Raw genomic sequence first — 21,078 nt, 5'->3', positions numbered from 1 at the left:
AGATTTTCCCCGAGAACCTAGACGTTTGAACGTAAACTATTTTTTGATCCTCTATATGTCGAGCAGATGGGGAAATGGATATCTGAGTTTTTTAAGATTAATCATGGATCTGCATCAGTTCCAGTGGTATGGGACGCATTTAAATCAGGAATTCGGGGAGAAACATTAAGCTATACAATTACCAAACAGCGGTAAATGCGGAAGGCACATGATACTGAGATGGGAAAATTAAGAGATATTGAAATCAAACTGATGATAGCATGTGGTAGAAGGGCGAGCAACGGATTAAATTTTAAAATACCTAGCTATACAGAAAGCAATATTATATCAGAATTTTGCTACAAAATTAGCTCTACAGGTTGTAGTATACAGATTTGAGATGTATGAGGTAGGAGAAAATTCAGGACGCATATTGGCCAAAAGACTTTGGCAGAAGGAGGTTGCGGCAAGGATAGATAGTATTATGGATGAGTCGGGGCAATTGCATGATAAACCTGCTGAAATATTAGAGATTTTTTGTGAATTTTATAGTAAATTATATACAGAGGATATTACTTATGAGACTGCGGAAAAAGTAGCTGCTTTTAGTACTAATACTGAAAACTCTATCCTAAAGCCAGACCAGATTGAGGAATTAGATACACCAATCATATGGGAAGAGATTGAGCTATCTTTGACATCATTAGGATTGGGCAAAGCAGTTGGCCCGGATGCTATTCCTCTGGAATTTTTTAGGACCTTCCGATCAGCTTTAAAAAAAGAACTAACAGCAGTTTTTTTAGAAGCTCAAAAAGGAAATGCACCTTTTTCTTGGAGGAATTCAATATTTACTATTTTTCTTAAAAAGGACAAGGCTCCGTCAATGCCTTCTTCATACAGACCTATATCGCTTATTAATGCCGATAGTAAGCTATACTCTAAGATCTTAGTGTCACGCCTCTCTCGTATAATTGCACTTATTCTATCAAAATTTCAGCATGGTTTTATTCCTGGCCATGACACGGCCGACCATGTCCGGCGGGTAATTGCATTACTGGATTGGGCACAAGCTACCAGCTCGACAGTGGGAGTAACCCTGTTGGATGCTGAAAAAGCATTCAACAGGGTTTCTTGGCCCTATATGTGGGAGTCCTTACCTAGAAAAGTTTTTGGCCCAGGTATTGTAACCACTTTAAAGGCTCTCTATCATTCCCCCACTGCTTGTATACGTTTGGCTGGCCAAACTTCTTCTTTGTTTTCAATTTCTCGTGGAACACAGCAAGGGTGCCCCTGCTCACCACTTTTGTTTGCTTGTTATATTGACCCTTTTCTGAATAAGTTAAATTCTGCTGAAAATATCAAACCTATCCGTTTCGGCCTTATAGATTATTGTACCCTTGCCTATGCGGATGATATAGTGGTGGTCACAACCGATATCGGTACTAAAATACCTGTTAATAATGATTTAGCCGCCCAGTTTGGACTCTTTTCTGGTTATAAGTTGAATACTTCCAAAACACAGGTTCTTTATGTGGGAGGAGACCCCCCTTTGAATATAGCCACGGTCCCAGAAGTCACTTATTTAGAAATTAAGATCTCATTAAGAGTCTCTAACATTCCAGGACTAAACATCAATCCTGTTTTGACAAAAATAAATGTAATATTAGAGAGGCTAGATCACCTTAATCTGTCTTTGTATGGTAGATTCAATGTCCTAAAAATGTTGATCTTACCTAAATTTTTATATATGTTCCGCACTATCCCGATTGAATTCCCGACTCATTGCTTTAAAAGATTAGAGAGGATCACAACAAGATTTGTTTGGGGCTACAAGCGACAACGAAGAGCTCATAAAAAGATGGTGTTGCCTAAAGAGCGGGGGGCTGGGGAATTCCCTATTTTCTTTTTTTATTATGTTGCAGCAACTTTACAATATATTAGTCCACTGGTAGGTGGGGATAGAGCACGGATGTTACCGCATAACGCCCTCTCTATTTATGAGCTTGGAATGGGTGAAGAGATAAAGGGTTTTTTGATCAGAGTTTTTGAACCTCGCTATTACAAAAAGACAACATTTAAAAATTTTAAAAGTCACATATATGGTATGGAAATTAGTTAGGCATCAGATGGGAATACCAAAAATAAATGTGTATACACCGTTTACAGCATCTGATTTATTACCTTTTATTTTTCGTGATAAAATTGTCAATAGGTGGGGTATTAGAGGAATTTATTGTTTAGTGGACCTGATCCAAGAGGGACATTTAGTTTCTTTTAAAGTGCTGCAAAATAACTTTGGGCTACCAAAAACGGATTTGTTTTAATATCTACAGATTCGCAGCTTTCTGCAGTCCTTAGGCCCTCAGATACAGCACCAATTGTTGAAATTTCCTCTTATTGAGAGCATGGGGAAAAAACATCAATAGGGCAATTTTATTCTTATCTTGTTAATAAATTTCCAGACGATTTGGAAAGCTCTCAAGCGAAATGGGTAACTAAGCTGGGGATAGCTGAAATTAACATTACTAAATCTTTTAAGTTGGCTAACTGGGTTTTGATTACTTGAATGATGCGCTCACAGCATTTCATGACTATCCATGATTTATACTATACTCCTAGGAAGATGTCTAAATGAAGTACAACTACAGGGACCAAATGTAATCGCTGTGGACAATTTGCTGCTGATGCTGTGCACATGCTTTTTTCTTGCCCCAAACTTTCTGATTATTTTCTATCACTTAAACAGTTTTTCCACTTAATTTTGGGACGATCGATTATTATAACTGGTGAACTAGTCCTGACGGGTTTAAGTTCGGCAATTGCTGGGCAAATAAGATCTAAGGCTACAATTTACTTTATCTTTATTTGTATGGCTGTAGTACGAGCATGTATTACAAAAGATTGGATTAATCCCAATCCGCTGTCTTTTTTCAGTTGGCGTGAAATACTTTTAATAATGCATAATTTTGAACGTGCTAGCTATAAAACCAAAGGAATTAGGAAGAGGACTTTAGGGATTAAGATATGGGCACCTATGACAGATTGGATTTAGGAAATGTTACAATACTAAATGTGTTTTCTTGTATTTATTTTTTTCAGTACGAACTGAGTTTATTTTCTGGTGCAATGTTTGTAGAATGTGTAATGTCTACCTTGCATAAAATGGGTTTGAAAATCAATAAAAAAATAAAATAAAAAAAGGAAATTAAATAACTAACGAATGCCTTGCTTTTCAAACAAACCCAAATGAGGTAAAACATACAGTAAAGTACAGTTTTTGTAGTCTTTAGGGGTAAATACTAGCCCCCAGATGCATCAAAGTTATGTTTTGCGAGTCCTTAATAGCGAATCTTAAGGAATCGCTATTAAAGACTCCCAAACTGGATGCATGTTGGAATCGCAATCTTATTTGCGATTTCTTCTGATTCCTTATTTGCGATTAGCTAATTGCTGATCGCAAATAAGGAATGGCTTTCCCATTCATTCCTATGGGCCTAAAGGCCCATAGGAATGAATTAGCAATTAGAGAATCACAAAAGTGCTGCAATTTCAAGGGTGCCAGGGTGTCCAAAGGACACCCTGTTGCACCCCTGAAATGGTAATGTTCACTGGTGTTGCGCACACACATGTCCCAAGGGTATGTGTGTGTGTAACATACAGCTTAGAAAAATGCACTAAAGTGCATATTTCTAAGTTTTTGCTATTTACCACGTAGTTTGACTTCGCGGCAAATAGCGGCCCCAGATTGCAAATTCGCAATCTTGGAATGGTTCATGCATTGCATTTAAGGAATCGCAAATTGCGATTCCTTAAATGCAATTGCAATTTGAGAACTCGCAATTATTTATGAATACTTAAATTGCGAGTGCATGAACCCTTGATGCATCTCAAATGCCATTTTTGCGGGCGCAAATGGCCGAATTTTGGGATTCGCACCGTTTGCTCTCGCAAAAATGCTTGATGCATCTACCTGATAGTGACTAGTAGAGATGGAGGAGGAGAAAAAGTAAGAAAGAGACACACAAGTCTCTAATGAATTCAAATAGATTAAAGAGAGGCGCTCATTACAAACTTATGAAGTGGGAATGCTTCACTTTCCTTAGCTTCCCTGTACTTCAGACGTGCCGTCCTAGAACTAGGACTCTCTTTCTCTCATTATTAATCTTATGAATAATCATTGGGCCTACGGCCAACAAATTAGCACTGAATATGATTATATTGGACAGATGCATTTAGCAGATAAGTGATGGGCTATATCTCATCAGCACCAGGAGGCCACTTCAGGAGGCAATATAGTATATATTTTAAAAAAGTAGCTCTTGTTAAATAATCCATAACATAACCTAGCTTTACCATTATTTTAATAATGATGCAAAAAGTTTAGTTGGATACATTCGCAAAATTGACAATATCGCAATCATCTACGAAAATACACAGCAATCGAGTCACAAGTTAATTCAAAAAGTTGTATCTGGCTTTGTGAAAATTGTTTCATATGAGAAACCTCCCTTTTAGTGGAACATGAGAATCATCTATTGTAGAATAATTAACGAAAAGTGGAAATTTCTGAAAATAATCCAGAATAAGGAGCACTATCCTGACTACAAGCTGGTTAAACTCCTTTTTGATACATTTCCAAAATGAAAGACAACTTGAAGAGATCACGAAAAAGGTGACAGGAGAGACATGAAAATGACACAAGAAAATATGTACGAGCAAAACTTGCTGTAATATTGGAATAATAAAATAGGAAGGGCAAGAGATAGTATGGTATAAATAATTGGTGAGGTTCTAGAGTACAGGGAGAGGTAGAGATTCAAGAAAAAGCTAGTGTTAGAGAGACAGGGGTACAGATAAGGGGGGAGGTATGAAGATATTGATGGAGGCACAAATACTAGGGTATACAAAGAGTTATCAGAAAAAGGGTATTGGAAGAGGTAAGGGTACAGATAGTGTTTGATGTTTTACTGTATAGGTAGGGGAAGAGATACTACTGTACAAATAGGAGTTGCTAGAGGTAGTAGGGTATTAGAAGTAGCTGGGGTGTAGGTAAAGCGTTATGAGAGCATAGGTGGAGGTAAAGTGAGTAGAGTATTGAATTGGATTGTAGCATAAAGGTATAATTTGGTATAAAGCAAATAAGGGATAGTTAGCGGTTGGGTACAATATACAGGTAAGGGTGGATATATGGTGGATATATTACAGTTTCAGATGGGGCAAGATTGAAGTGATAAGAACAGATGAGTAAATGTATGAGGTTTCAAGTAGGAATAGAGGTAATTTCGTATAGTGAGGGGTTGAGGCACACATGTAAAGGAATGGGGTAGAGAAACCAGGGGATTGGTAGATGATGAGGTATTAGGGCATATGTACCAAGGTGTAATCAATGGTAGACGTATTATAATAAAGAAGGAGCGGGGGACAGGGATAAACATAAAAAACATAGTTTAGAGAGAATATCGGGATATAGGAAGATCTATGAAGAGAGAACAGAGAGAAGAAAGATAAGGAAAATGGCCCTATGAGTTTCTCCCATAAAGCAGGAACAAGAGATCTACTTGATCCCAGAAGAAACAGATTGAAGGACATGTTTCAACATGCCAGGTGTTCAGCAGGATGGATTGGAAATACTTGCAATGCCATTCATTTAAACACAGTTGAGGAAACATGTCAGTGGTTAATGTTTTCCAGATAAGGCTTAATTGAATGTGCTTTTATGTAGAATCACACACTGTACAACTCAACACAGTACCCTTTGACAAGCCAAGATATGCGATGAGACAATTACCTTCGGAGTTAAGTTTTCACAATTGATCTTAATCAAATTTCTATCCGGTTCCACCAGCAGACCTGCTGTGCAAACTTTCATTGCCTGGAATATAGAATGAAGCAGAGTAGCATTCAATATTAGTTGATTCAGCTAGAATGTAGACAGATGGCTCACAGAAAAGGTGGGCACAAATGGAGGACATCTGTTACACTGAGATAGAGCTGAAATTGTCAAGCTTCTACAATATTAACAGGCTGTTAAAAACATCAAACTTTAATACACAAAAATACAAATGCTTGGTAATTGTTATAAAGTCATGACTTTCTTCTCTATGGCTTCAATAGAGCTAAATTAAATTAGTGTTACAGTCTCAGCCACCACTCAATGCTTACACACATCTCATGAACACTGTGTAGAAATGAGAAGACTTAAGAAAGAAAATAAACATGGCAGATAGTCTACCAAATAAGGTGGGTCTTAGCCATAGCTTTGAAGAGATTTCTGAGATGAGAATCATTTGATAGCAGAATTAGGAAAAAGGGAGGAAGTGGCACCTATACCCAATTACCTACAGTGGTCGATTACATTTTATTATTTTTTTCACTAATAATTTGGCATTACATGGGTGAATCTCACATGCTGGGCTAATGCCTTGTACAACATTTTTGAAAAGCCTGGTGGGTGGACAGTCTGATCGAAAGAAGGGGATAAAATGTAGGCCAAATGTTGCAGGCATGCAACTCACATGAATTTGGAAAATTGTGGCACCAAAACTATTTATTGTAGTAGCCAATACTCAGAAATATCGAGATTTAACACACACAAACGTTTGCAGATTGATAAAAAAGGGCCTGATTATGATGTCAGACAGAGTTGCCTCCGACCAACATCTCGGCGGTTTTGGAACTGATGCCTTGCGTCAGCGGTACGAAACCGCAATTACAATGCAACTGCACACTATGGGAGCTTCTGTGGGGGTTGGAAACTGGCTGCAGCACAAGCTCCCATAGAGAAATGGGAGTTACTGTAAATCCCTGCACCTTGTGCCAGGCACCTGACAATGCCTTCCACACAATGCAGGGATTTACAGGGGGGCACAATAGGTGCCCCCTCCCCCCCAGGCCCACATCCAAAGCCCGCAGAGGGAAGGGGGCCCTGCCAGGGCCCCCCAAAGGCACTTTCCGACAGGCTCTCCTTGTCGGAAAGCCCAACATGGAAAGCCTGTTGGAAACTGACATCATAATCCCAATGGTCGATTTGTCATCCATAAGGGATTATGTATGGTTTACGACTGACTGAGGACTCCTTGAACTCGTCGGAAGCCAGTCGGTTTGGCCGACCAGTCTAAACTCTGACCAACCTCATTGAAATCGGGCGGACAGAGAGGCTTTCCGATCGACATCCAAATGAGGCCCAACATCTTTACTTTTTAGGTCTCACTTTTCAACAGTATTAGCAGTTTGCCATTGACAAATCTATTGTATCCAATTTAGTTTAATATATACTTAGATAGGGCTTTTGGGTGGTCCACTCCAACCATTGACTTATTTTGTTCTTCCTATTTCTGTCACTTGCTTCACTGTCAGTCACATTTGATATCATCCTACTGTTAACTGGATCTCTCACTTCAAGTGTTCTGTGTCCATTTGCCTCCTATACAATTTGGTTGCATGGGGATTATTTTCTCTCCCTTTCCATCTCACAGTGTCTCTAGCAGCTTAGAAATGCCTCACAACCGTTCTTTACATTCCCTGATCTGTTGCTTTCCTCTTGTGTACTTATTGCTCACTTCATGTTAGAGCACTCCTTGCAACGCTGCTTCGTCTTCCTATCACTCTGATGCACCCACTTTCACACCCTCTTGCTCTGAGGCCCCCACTTCAGCCACCACCCTCCCGGCATTGGCAGTTTTTCTGCCACCTGGCTCTTACCACTTGCAAGTTCTGAAAAAAACATTTGCAAAGGCAATAGCAGTGGATGGCTATCTGTAAATTGTTCTTTTTGAATACTTGCAAAATTCAAAGAGGACTGGCATATTGTGTGTAAACGCAGCAGGAGGCCACCTTGAAAGAATATGTTTTCTTACACTTGTTCCTTTGCAAGATAGCCATGGTGTTGAGTCTAAACATGACATGTACACTTGATGCAACCAATTTCTTGGGATTGTACAAGTTATAAAATACTAAATTTAAAAAGAAACAATTAATATTAAGACATCAATAATTTTCATTTGCTTTTCAAAAAAGTATCTATTTTATCAAGAAACACTACCAGTAATCTTCGTGTGCGCTGATACACAGTGCAGAACCCTTCCTGATCCATACAAACTTTTTGTGTGCTGGGCGGCTGAGGCTTTAACAATAAGCCAAGGGGATTGTGCATTGTTATTTACAGGTGTATTGGGCTAGTGATTTTAGCACCGCTCAATGTTTACTGCTAGGAGAGAGCCCCTGCTTCTAGGCTACTAAACAAAATTGTCATACATACGCAGGACCCTGCAGCCCATGCTGGTTTGTTGATGTAGTTAGATGCATTTACCACAAATATAAATCACATGGCTTTGTTAATGTGCAGTTCTACTTACCCCATCCTTTTTGAAGTCACAGTTTTGTGTGCTTTTGTTCTCAGACACTAGACATCGGGTCTCCATAATTGTAAAGGGCATCTGATGAGGTCTTGTAGACTGGTCCTGAGGAATCTTTAAATACAAAAAAGGGTGATAAACTCATAATTCCACATACTGAGTGTTGCTTAGATTTCTTGTATTTAAAATATGCACATCAAGGAAAATGATGAATTGGGATTTACAGAGCCCTACGGCTTGAAGCTAGACAAAAACATTTTTTGAGCTTAGAACCTCTTCTTCTAAACTATCCAGCCATCACGTGACCATGATTTGACCATGGAGGGAGGGGTTAGAAAGTGTTGAAATCTGTGATACTTAATTTTACTTAATTTAACAAGATTTGATAGCCAAGGGTTGTTATAAATTGGGTTTCTAGTTGGCAGAGTTCTACATCCTGTCCATGCAATAACCACAATCCTAGTCAGGGTATGTCACAACACATCCTAAATTAGACTGCGCTCACCCACTGGTAGCTTCGCACACAGCAGTCAGGCTTAAAGTAAGAGGCACTATGTAAAGTATTTGTGCAACACTTCAAACCATAATACAATGACAACCCACAAAAAGACTCCACCCCAGGTTATAAACATAGAGCTTAATTGTATAAATAAAACAAGACGAAAGTGACAAAACTTCAACAAGTAGAAGTCAGTATATGAATTTTTAAAGAATAAGGGCTCAATTACGATGTCGGGCTGATCCCCACCGACAGGCTATCAGTTGAGATCCACCTGACATCAGACTCAGTAGTCGGACCTCTGTATTATGATGCGGTTGGTCAGATTGCTGCAGCCTGGGAGAAGGACTGATGCCTCTGACAGAATCGGAGATCCTGTCTGGCAATCGGTCAGACACATAATCCCCAAAGGGCGGCTGTGTCTGCTCCGGTACCACCTTTGGGATTATGAAGTCTGTTTCCCACAGCCTTTCCATGTATGCCTTTCTGACATGAGAAGGCTGTTGGAAAGTGACTTTGGAAGCCCCTAGCAGAAACCCTTTCCCGCTGCTATGGAGACTGTGGGGCACCAATGGTGCCCACCTAAACATCCCAGCACCCTGTGGTAGGAACCGAATGGTGCCTGCCACATGGTGCAGGGATGTTAGTAAGCATCCATTTTACAATTGTAGCTTGTGTTGCAGGTTTTTTCCACCCACCACACAAGCTGTGAATGTAAAATGGATATTTCTGAGCGCCCATAGGGCAGTCATATCCAAATACAGCGGGTGCAACTGCCCTTCTGACTGACATCATAATTAGGCCCTTAATATAAAATAGCGGTTAGAAGAAAAAAGCACTTAAATGAGTTATCTGGTCGTGCTGTACCGGGGCAAAGTCAAAAGTTTGGACCAATTGCAATGGAGTATTGGCCAGATACCGGAACCCACTTGGGCCCGCTGAACCAAAGTACCTAGATTTGTGATGCGCTGTTCTCGACAAAGATGCAGGGAACATTTGAAGTGATGCGTTGGTGTTGAGCCATGCAGGATGAGGTGTAATGATAATCTTCACGCATCTGAGGTGATGCATTGGTTCTGAGTGCGAGGCGCTGGTTCCGAATGTGATGCACAGCTGCTGCTCCAGGAGTAGGCGATGTGCTGAGTCCAAAGCTGATGCTCAAGGATACGCTAATTGCAGCTCACGCAAAGGTGAAAATGCGCAGTTTCAGAAGAGGTTGTATGGGTGCTGGGTAAAGCAGCACTTTATACCCTCTTCCAAGGGTCCAGGATTTGGTTGGCTCCACTTTGCATGGTAAGACTTGCAGCAAGCGAAGTCCAGGTGCTGTAGCAGGGTTTACGGACAAAATAGTGAGTAAAAAATATGTACTTACCAAAATATAGTAAAAAATATCAATTTAAAAAATATAATCTCCCGATACTAATAATTAAAATTTTGAAAATATCAGAAAATATGTATTGTTTTTCACTAATATGGTTGTCTAAAATATCGATTTTCAAATAAATCTAAATGCAAAAAATAAACATTAACTACATTCAATATTAATACTAATCAAATCAAATCAAAATATATGTATTAATTTTTGGGGAAAATGTAACATTATTCTTTTTAAAATAAAAAAAGTATACATTAATACAGGGGTACTCAGAGTACGGCCTGCGGGCCAGTAGCGGCCCAGCAAGCCTTCAGTGGCGGCCCGCGAGCTTGAAACACAACGCACCTGTGTGTTTTTTTTTAAATTCAGCAAACACCTCGGGGAGCAGCAGTGTGTTATCAGAGAGACTGCTCTGTGGAGGGCGGGCGATTCCAGCCACAGTCAAGAGTGGAGCTGCAGGGGCGCTGAGAGGTGAACAAAGCCTCATTAACAAACAAAGGGTGGTTTAAAGACCTGTGAAGTACTGGGGTGCCCGGGAGGCTTTGTCAGCCAGGCTGACACACAGGGGAGAGGGGGGAGGGGGGAGGACAGCAGGAACTGAAAGCTGGGTGAGGTGGGAGGGTAGAGCAGGGAGTGAGAGCCCAGGTGAGGGAGGTGGGAGGGCAGAGCAGGGAGTGAGAGCCCTGTGAGGTGGGAGGGCAGAGCAGGAAGTGAGAGCCCGGTGAGGTGGGAGGTCAGAGCAGGGAGTGAGAGCCCGGTGAGGTGGGAGGGCAGAGCAGGGAGTGAGAGCCCGATGAGGTGGGAGGGCAGAGCAGGGAGTGAGAGCCCGGTGAGGTGGGAGGGCAGAGCATGGAGTGAGATCCCTGTGAGGGAGGTGGGAGGGCAGAGCAGGGAGTGAGAGCCCTGTGAGGTAGGAAGGCAGAGCAGGGAGTGAGAGCCCGGGTGTGGGAGGTGGGAGGGCAGCAGGAAGTGAGAGCCGGGTGAGGTGGGAGGGCAGTAGGGAGTGAGAGCCGGGTGAGGGAGGTGGGAGGGCAGAGCAGGGAGTAAGAGCCGGGTGAGGTGGGAGGGCAGAGCAGGGAGTGAGAGCCGGGGGAGGTGGGAGGGCAGCAGGGAGTGAGCACCCGGGTGAGGGAGGTGGGAGGACAGCAGGGAGTGAGAGCCCGGGTGAGGGAGGTGGGAGGGCAGAGCATTGAGTGAGAGCCGGGTGAGGTGGTAGGGCAGAGCAGGGAGTGAGAGCCGGGTGTGGTGGGAGGGCAGAAGGGAGTAAGAGCCAGGTGAGGTGGGAGGGCAGCAGGGAGTGAGAGCCGGGGTTTGGGAGGTGGGTGGGCAGAGCATGGAGAGAGAGCCGGGTGAGGTGGGAGGGCAGCAGGGAGTGAGAGCCCGGGTGAGGGAGGTGGGAGGGCAGAATATGGAGTGAGAGCCGGGTGAGGTGGGAGGGCATAGCAGGGAGTGAGAGCCGGGTGAGGTGGGAGGGCAGAGCAGGGAGTGAGAGCCGGGTGAGGTGAGAGGGCATAGCAGGGAGTGAGAGCCGGTGAGGTGGGAGGGCTGAGCAGGGAGTGAGAGCCGGGTGAGGTGAGAGGGCAGCAGGGAGTGAGAGCCCTGTGAGGTGAGACAGATAGAGATAGAGACAGATAAAGACATATAGAGACAGATAGAGGCAGAGGCAGATAGAGACAGGAACTGGCGGAGCTAGATAGGGTCACAGACAGAGACAGACAGAGGCAGAGACAGACAGCGATAGAGACAGACAGTGATAGAGACAGACAGCGATAGAGACAGAGAGAGAGACAGACAGAGAGAGAGACAGACAGAGAGAGAGAGAGAGACAGAGGGAGAGAGGAAGACAGAGAGAGGGAGGGAGACAGACAGAGGGAGGGAGGGAGACAGACAGACAGAGGGAGACAGACAGAGGGAGGGAGGAAAACAGACAGAGGGAGACAGACAGACAGTGGGAGGGATGGAGACAGACATAGGGAGGGAGACAGAGGGAGACAGACAGAGGGAGGGAGACAGACAGAGGGAGAGGGGGAGACAGACAGAGGGAGGGAGACAGACAGACAGGGAGGGAGACAGAAAGACAGAGGGAGACAGACAGAGGGAGGGAGGGAGACAGACAGAGGGAGGGAGGGAGACAGACGGAGGGAGGGAGGGAGAGCGACAGAGGGAGGGAGCGAGGCAGAGGGATAGAGGGAGACAGACAGAGGGAGACATACAGAGGGAGGGAGACTGAGGGAGAGAGGGAGACAGACAGAGGGAGACAGACAGAGGGAGACAGACAGAGACAGATAGACAGAGGGAGACAGAGACAGACAGACAGAGGGAGACAGAGAGGGAGGGAGAAAGACAGAGGGAGAGAGACAGACAGAGGGTGGGAGACAGACAGAGGGAGGGAGACAGAAAGACAGAGGGAGACAGACAGAGGGAGGGAGACAGAAATACAGAGGGAGACAGACAGAGGGAGGGAGACAAACAGAGGGAGGGAGGGAGACAGACAGAGGGAGGAAGGGAGACAGAGGGAGGGAGGGAGGGAGGGAGGGAGGAGACAGAGGGAGGGAGGGAGGGAGGGAGGAAGGGATGGAGACAGAGGGAGGGTGGGAGACAGACAGAGGGCAGATGGAGGGAGGGAGACCGAGGGAGATGGACAGTGGGACACAGATAGAGGGGGACAGATGCAGGGAGACGGAGAGAGGGAAGGAAAGAGCAGGAGGGAGACAGAGAGAGAAATAGAGGTAAGACAGAGAGAGACAGAGGGAGAGAGACAGAGGGAGACAGAGAGAGAGGAAATAAGGTAGCGAGAGAGAGAGATAGAAGGAAGGAGACAGAGAGAGGGAGGTAGAGATAGGGAGAGAGAGAGAGAGAAAGAGAGATGTGTGTGTATGCTGGTCTGTTGGCTCAGTATATGAACAAGTCAGCTGCAGGGGCCTGTGTTCAACTTCATAGTCACAGTTTTTTTCTTTCTAGCCCCATCCCCCTACCCCACTGACCCCGCCTCCACCGGTGCGGCCCTTGGCCGCAAACCACACTGTAAATTTGGCCCCCGAGAGAAAGTTTGTGAGTACCCATGCATTAATATATATATATGTACCAAAAAAACAAAGGTTACAGTGATATTATAGTTAGAAAATAGAATGAAAAACCATAGAAATTCACACAAACAACAAAGGTTAGAGGGATGTTATAATTAGCAAATAGAATTTAAAAAAAAAACTAGAAATTCACCAAAAAAACAAAGGTTACAAGGACAATACAGTTAGCAAATTGAATTGAAAAAAACTTAGAAATTCACAAAAAAAAGTTGCAGGGATGTTATAGTTAGGCTGACATTTCACTTGTACAAAACCAGTGAATTTCAGCCGTTATAGTTAGCTGAGTAAACTATAACTTGCGTCCCCTCCAATGTACTGCTTCTCATCTCACATATTACATCACTCATGACATGGTCAGTGACATCACTCATGACATCATTGACGGAATCTCAAATGACATCACTGATGACATCAGTGGTGACATCATCCAGTGACTGTTAGTGTTTTTTAAACGTTTATGAGTGTGAAATATATTTACCTAGGTGTATTGGTGAATCAGTGGGGTGTATTAGTGACTGTTTGGATGACTGAGTGGGTGCCTGATTGACTGTATGAATTAGTGATTAAGTGTTTAACTGCCTGTGTGGATGAGTGAGTGGGTGAGTCAGTGCCTATATGGGTTAGCAAGTGCATGTGTGAGAAGCTGTATGGGTGCCTGAGTGTCTGTATGGCGGTGTCAGTGATTGAGTACTTGTGTCATTATAGGTCAGTAACTGTATTTGAAGAGCAGTATAGGTGAGTGACTGTGTATATGAGTGGGTGTATGCATGAGTTATTGAATGTGAGAGTGGCTACATGAATGAGTGCATGCTTCTGTCAATGAGTGTATAACTGAGTGAGTATGTGTTACTATTTGTATGAGTGGGTGGGTGTGTGTAACTGTTTGGAAGAGTAAGTGGGTTTGTGATTGACTGCATGGGTGAGTCTCTAGGTGTGTGAGTAGTTCAATGGGTGGCTCACTCAGTATGGGAGTGTCTGTATGGGTGTATGAGTGGCTATGTCAATGGCTGTATTAGTGAGTGAGTGGGTCTATGAGTGTCAGTATGGGTGAACAATTGTATGTGTGTGTAGATCAATGAATCAGTGAGTGGGTATGTAAGTAATGGTATGGCTCTGTGAATGGTTGGGCAGGAGTTGCACTGGGTGTGGAAAAGATTCAATAGGGGTGTGAGAGGGTGCATCAGAGATGCTTTGGATCATGTCATCACTGATCACATTAGTGATGTCTTTTGAGATGTCATCATTGATGTCATCAGTGATGTCACTGACCTAGTCATGAATGTTGTAATATGTGAGGTCATAGGCAGTGCATTGCAGGGGCGCAAGTTATAGTCAACCCAGCTAACTATAATGCCTGAGTTTTCAGGTTTTGTATGTGGGAAATGTCAGCTTAAATATAACGTCCCTGTAACCTTAGTTTTTTTTTTTTGGAATTTCTAATGATTTTTAAATTCTATTTGCTAACTATAAGGTCCGTGTAACCTTTGTATTTTAGTGAATTTCTAAGGTTTTTTAAATTCTATTTGCTAAATATAATGTTCCTGTAACCTTTGTTTTTTTTGTGAATTTCTAAGGTTTTTTAAAATTCTATTTGCTAACTATAACAGCCCTGTAACATATGTTTTTAGTGTGACTTTCTAAGGTTTTTAAAATCTATTTGCTAACTATAACTTCCCTGTAACATTAGTTTTTTTAGTAAATTTCCAAGGTTTTCTAGCTAGAAGTCACCTTAGCAAAGTGGTGGAGATAGGCGGCTCGGCCTCCAACCAGCTCTCAGGAATTTCTCTGTGTAGGATTTACAGGAGGTACCAGGAGGGCTTCTAGGCCCTCAAGGACCCTCAGGAGTAAAGTGGACTTCATCCCACAACCAGTAGTGCGCCAGGAGGTGTGCTTGCAGAGTGGTGGGAAAGGTCTTCAAAGACACCTTAGCAATCCCACTGCCTGGGACTTACTGGAGGTAACAGGAGGGCTAGTTGCCCCCCAAGGACATCCTTGGGGTCCAACTACCCCTCCTATTACCTCCAGTAAGTCCAACACAGCAGGATTGCTTAGTTCTGATAGCAGACCATGCCCCCTTTATCCACCACTCTGCAAATACAACTCCTGGCATGCTCTTGGTTGGGGGATGAAGTCACCTTTTCTGCAGAGGGTCCTTAGGGGCCAACTAGCCCACCTGTTACCTCCATTAAGACATACACAGTGGAATTGCTGAGAGGTGGTTGCAGGCCATGTCCCTTTATATACCCTCTTCAATTGCAGAGAAGTCAAATTTACTATTCCCACACCAATCAGTTCAACAGTAGTGAAAGTGTAAAATTCAGGAGAGGTAACATTTACTGTTACCACTCCAGTCATCACAACAGGAAGGAAAGAGTTGGATTGCAAAGGGGTAAAATGTAATATTCCCACTATAGACATTACAACAGTAGGGAAAGTGTTGGATTGTGCAGTTTTACAATTTACTATTCCTACTGCAGTCAGAAAAACAGTAGGGAGAGTTTTAGATTGTGAAGAGGTAACATGTATTATTCCCACTCCAGTCTATGCAACAGTAGGGAAAGTGTGGATTTTGGAGGGGTAGAATTTAATATTCGCACTCCAGTCAGTACAACAGTAAGGAAAGTTTTGGATTGTTGGGGGGGGGGGGGTACATTTTGTTATTCCCACTCCAGTTTGTGCAACAGTAGGAAAAGTGTTGGATTGCGGAGGGGTAGGATTTAGTACTCCAACTCCGGTCAGTGCAACTGCTTTACCCCTACAAAACCTACAACCTGCACCTAAAATTTGACATTTAAAAAAGTTACTATCAAAATTAGCAAAATATCATTATAATTAACTGAATTAACAATAATTTAAAAATAAATGATAATTGATTAAAGTTACTTTCAAACCTATAGCCCTACAAAACCCACAACCTGCACCTAAAATTTAAGTTAAAAAATGAATTACACAATTAACATAATTAACTATCAATTAAATTATTAATAGTTAATTATTAATTAATTTACTTTACAACCTACACTGCTACAAAACACACAACCTGCACTGAAAATGTAACATAAAACATTTGTTACACAATGAACACAAATAATTATGTATTCAATAAATAGTATTAATTACAAATTAATTAATAATTATTATAATTCAATTATATCCCACCCTGTACCTCTATGAACCCCCAAACCGCTACAGTACTAAAAATCACAAAAATGTATTAAACGAAATTAATAACTACTAGAAATGTAACACTATACTAAAAAACATAATCAATTATACAAAACATTTATTACATACACATTTATAATATAAACTGAAACACACAATAATTAAAAAAAACAATATTATAAACAACTATAGTTTTGTGAGTTATATTAATGATTTCATATTCTCAAAATCAATATTAATTGCCTTAGAATCAATTTTCTTGACGAAGATTATATTTTTGTATGACAATATTTTGGTGTTGTTATTTTGTCTGAATACCTAATAGCCATTCTCTCCAAAGGACACTACTATTGTAGCCCCCCTGGAAAGGCCCATTCGTATGCAAATCTATATCTCTAGAGGTATTTTGTCCCATACTAACATGTCACTGCCTTAGTGAAGAACATAGACACCTTCTCAGGGATCTCACTGATACTTGGTCCTTTTAAACCAACAAAGAATAAATTGGCACAGAAGCTGAAATATAATAGTAACATCTTAATTAACCTCAAATGAGGGAACCTACGTCACACAGAAGCCTTAGCAACCGAATGAGGCAGTCTAAGGAGTATAGAAAACTGGGGCCATTAATGCTTAGGGTTACATAGTCAGCATAAGACCAAGGGGCAGTCCTGGCTCATGTAAGCATGCAAAATGACTAATATGGACATGCACGATCTGCTTGCTCAACAAAGTGGGAGGAGCTAACAGTTGCTAATTCTGGTGAACACATCCTGACAATTACAGACTAGAAACAGTTGCAAGGACAGCTGCAAGCTCAACTGAGCATGTGCGAAGGTGGAAGATGCTAAATATAGTTTGTTTCTAGGCAGACTGCTAGAGCAGTCAACACTGAGGGAGGACAGAGCACATGGCGAGCATGTGGCAGCACATGGCAAACAAGATGGCTGCCAGAAATAAAAATGGCTTTAAGTTCATGCTAACAAATCCCTGCAATATTTAACAGATAGTCCTTTTAGCATGAGCTAAAGACATTCCTATAAACCAGTAGGAACATAGAAAATATTAGCACATTAATTTTCATAAATTTATCAATATCCTAATTCATTGCTAGGTGGGCATTTTCGATTCTAAACATTTCATTAAGCGGGTATATATACGGTATAAGCAGGAATACAAAGAGAACAGAGCATTGGGTCATAATTACCATACAGATACAGGAGAGAGTAATGACCACCATTACAAACAGAATTATCAGTTCTCCTAGTCCTAAGGAAATCCTAAAACAATCTAGTAAAAACATTTTCAGGGCTACTTGTCCATTTTCCTTTGAAGAGGGCTAGAAAATCAATTATATTTGGGACCAGGAGGACCACACAGGGCCATAGGAATTAGAACGAAGAGCTGCAAAGGGCTCCTCCTCCTTAAAAACGGGACATCCAAAGGGGTACATTATTGACAAAAAGAAGAAGTCCTTGGGGAAATTGAAGCCACTGTACAACCAACCAGAGGGGAGTCTTCTCCCGGTGTCTGTTTGAGCCTCACAGGCAGGCTCTTGTTGTTTCCACAGTGGAGCTGCAGAGCTCGCAACTCAAGAATCACAGCCCAGTTTCAAGAAAAAAGTCTCTTCTTTCAGGACAGGGCAGTCACCCACCAGGGCAAATGCTCTTAGCGATCCTGTCCAGTGTCTCAGGCAGTGCACTAGTTTTCTTCACTTCAATCTAACAGGCACCAGAGACACAGCACCTGTCCCCTGAACTCAAGTCCTTCCCTAACCCCTGTATTGCTCTGCTGGCGCACTGCTCATTCGTTGGGGCCACACATTGCATCCAGTGTACCCAGGTATTTCTTGACCAACAAACAAAGGAGCAAACTTGCATTCACATTGGGACTAGAATTCAGAGGCCTGATGCTAGGATCTCTGAGCAACCCTTGTTTCAAAAGGGGTCTCCTCGAGCAAAGCATCCTCGCCATTCTGGTCTGTCTGTGACTCTCAGCTGGGGATCAAACTTGATTCACAATTTCTCCTTTCTGGTTTGTGACCCTGTCTTTTGCCCAAGACAGTTGCAGGGGTACACAATTCATCTCAGGACTTCCGCCTTCACTGAGGTCCTAGTTGCCAGCAATGCCTGTGCTGGTTACCTTCACCTTGGCTTCAAGCTGGACTGGTGCTGACATTGACTCCCCAGGCTGAATCTGATGTCCGGGCCCCTCTGGCAATGGTTGTAAGGCAGCAAATATCTATTGGTGGACAGAACAAATGGTCTTTAGAAGAGGCACAGAAATAGTCTATCAACAGAGAGGATAGTCTTAGAATACTTCCTAGTCTTGGGACACCCCATATATTAGCAAGGCATCCAAGAAATACTTTCATCTATCTATGAGAGAGTAAAAAAAACAACATCCTGGACCTATTGGCAAGTATAAAAGGAACTCTTTGGTGAACTGAAGAGTAATACATCACCCAATCCCAAGCAGCCAAGGAAGTCTGTTCATTACTAAATTGTGAGGAAAAGAGAAAAACACAGACATACCCTAAATCCTTACATTAGTGTATTCGTGTGTACTAATCTGAATACCCTCAAAAAGGAAATGTTCTACACTTTTGCTCATAAACTTAACATTACTTGTATAGGACTGCAGACACTTCTAAAATGATTCTTCTTATTGAAAGCACCTACATTGTACGCTTAGGACCATGCTCTCATGTTCTAGGAGCAACAGGAAAATCTAAAACTGCTAATTTAACAGGGTTTCTTATCTATAAAACAACATTTCCTTCAAAACATTTTTGCTAAGGATCACATGGGCATCTTCCCTAAATTCTACTTTTGATGATCCAAACTTTGCAACATCAGCTCTAATAAGGACTGTCAGTTTATTTACACAGACTAGATAATAAAAACTAGCAATGCCCTTGCAAAACTATGTAGCATGAGAATAACATACAATAATGGTGTTGTCACCTTAAGACTTGTAGAACTAAAACTACCCACATCTAGTTCCCCTTAAAGATCAATATAAGGGAACAACAATCTAGGCTACTGATCCTGTCATAATTTCATCAAACAGGATGGGCAGTAACATAACATATATATTTATTCATTTTATTATTGCTAATAATGTTTAAAACAGTATTACTGAATAGCCAATTAAATGTCTCATTGCTATTTCACAGACAGCTTAGACAGGTTAAAAAAAAATTGAAAAAAAGAGAGCAACATACATATTACCTAGCCTTTATTTGTATAGGAGCTAGCCTGGTTCCCCCAGTTTGACAGTAGGAAACCTGAAACAGGTTTTACTTCTGTCAACGCTATCAACCCCTATTTGTAGCAACTGGGCATAAACAAAGTTATAGGAGGTACATAGCACATTTGAGAGAACTAAAAAAACATGAATACCCAATCCTTTTAGCAAATGTACAAATGTAATATGAGGGCGAATTAATTCAAACTAAATTTCATTTCCTCAGCCCTAGTAAGCACCAGACTAAAAGCATTAGTGGTGTATATATGGTCAAGCTCACATATACAATTGCATATTGGTATATTCATATGAGTGCATAAAAACCTGCTTTTGCCAACAAAAAATAAGCACAACTCCTCCTTCTTTCCCTGCGCGGCTATCTTGTCTTTCAAAAAATTTCAGATGTCAAAATGTCAAAGCAGACCTTGCTCTGGGAGCCTTGCCAGGCTTCTAAATATAGAACTGACATTTAACTCTTCCCAGCTGTCCTATTCTGTGTGCAAATGCAGCCCCATTCCCCTGTTTGCGAGTTTAGAGTTAAGAAAATAACTTCTGCTGGTTTTATACATATTTTCAATTGTAAGCAGTGTGCAGTATACTTGTCTAACAACATAAAGGGCAGCTATTTGTTTTATACCTAAATGTATGCATTTAGTGAAGCCTAAGGCACTGTAAAAGCTGCTCTGAATGCAGAATTGGTTTTTTAAATTAGTGAATTTTGCCCAATTTCGACTTTAATATTTGGGGCACTTAAAAATGAATATCCTACAATTTATTTGCATAATAGTCATCCTCAGAATGTTTTCTACAAATTCCTAAGATTGGGCATCAGAAATATATCATTTTTACCCTTAGAAAAGCGAGTTTTTTACGCCGACGCAGAGTGATATTTCATATGCAAATTACCACATTAAGTGGTACAACACAACTTAAATTTTATTTTGATGCTAGGAGGTCACAGTATGAGTATTAAGCTTTATAAATATTAAAAAAGGAATTTAAAAGCACATATTTTTTTAAAAATGTTTTCATAATAATAATGTTTTTTTTTTAATAAAACCAATCATGTTGATAATTCCACATAGGAAAAGCAAGCTTAATTCCTTGCCTATCATATTTAGACGCATTCATTCATAAGCCTAAGCACAGAAGCCTCACTTGAAACATGAAAAGTTTTGCGCAACATTTTTAAAAGGGCAATCATTATTTAACATCAGAACCCAGAATGTGCTTATGTAAAAAGGCATTAAGAACGGAAATCCCTACTTTAAATGTTTTCCTGTTATCCAAAAAAATGAACCTCATTTTTGTAACTTTTTAGAACAGCAGTCTGAAATGCAGGATTTTACCCCGTGTTCAACTGACAAAATC

At 41.6% G+C, this 21,078-nt stretch overlaps 1 protein-coding gene across 2 annotated transcripts in view; it reads right to left on the bottom strand.

Annotated features, from left to right (window-relative positions):
- LOC147685237 (cathelicidin-related peptide Pt_CRAMP2-like) overlaps window positions 1-21,078 on the bottom strand; it is an 86,121-nt gene that overhangs the window by 19,191 nt on the left and 45,852 nt on the right. For both annotated transcript variants that reach the window (XM_086939604.1, XM_086939605.1), the window contains exons 2-3: window positions 8,334-8,447; window positions 5,768-5,851 (exon numbers count right to left, since the gene is read on the bottom strand). In XM_086939604.1, coding sequence (XP_086795730.1) covers window positions 5,768-5,851; window positions 8,334-8,447 — 198 coding nt within the window. The remainder of the gene's footprint in view (window positions 1-5,767; window positions 5,852-8,333; window positions 8,448-21,078) is intronic.

This window comes from Lissotriton vulgaris, chromosome 10, assembly GCF_964263255.1.
Source record: "Lissotriton vulgaris chromosome 10, aLisVul1.2, whole genome shotgun sequence".
NCBI lineage: Eukaryota > Metazoa > Chordata > Amphibia > Caudata > Salamandridae > Lissotriton > Lissotriton vulgaris.
This window is presented reverse-complemented; position numbering and strand designations above follow the sequence as displayed.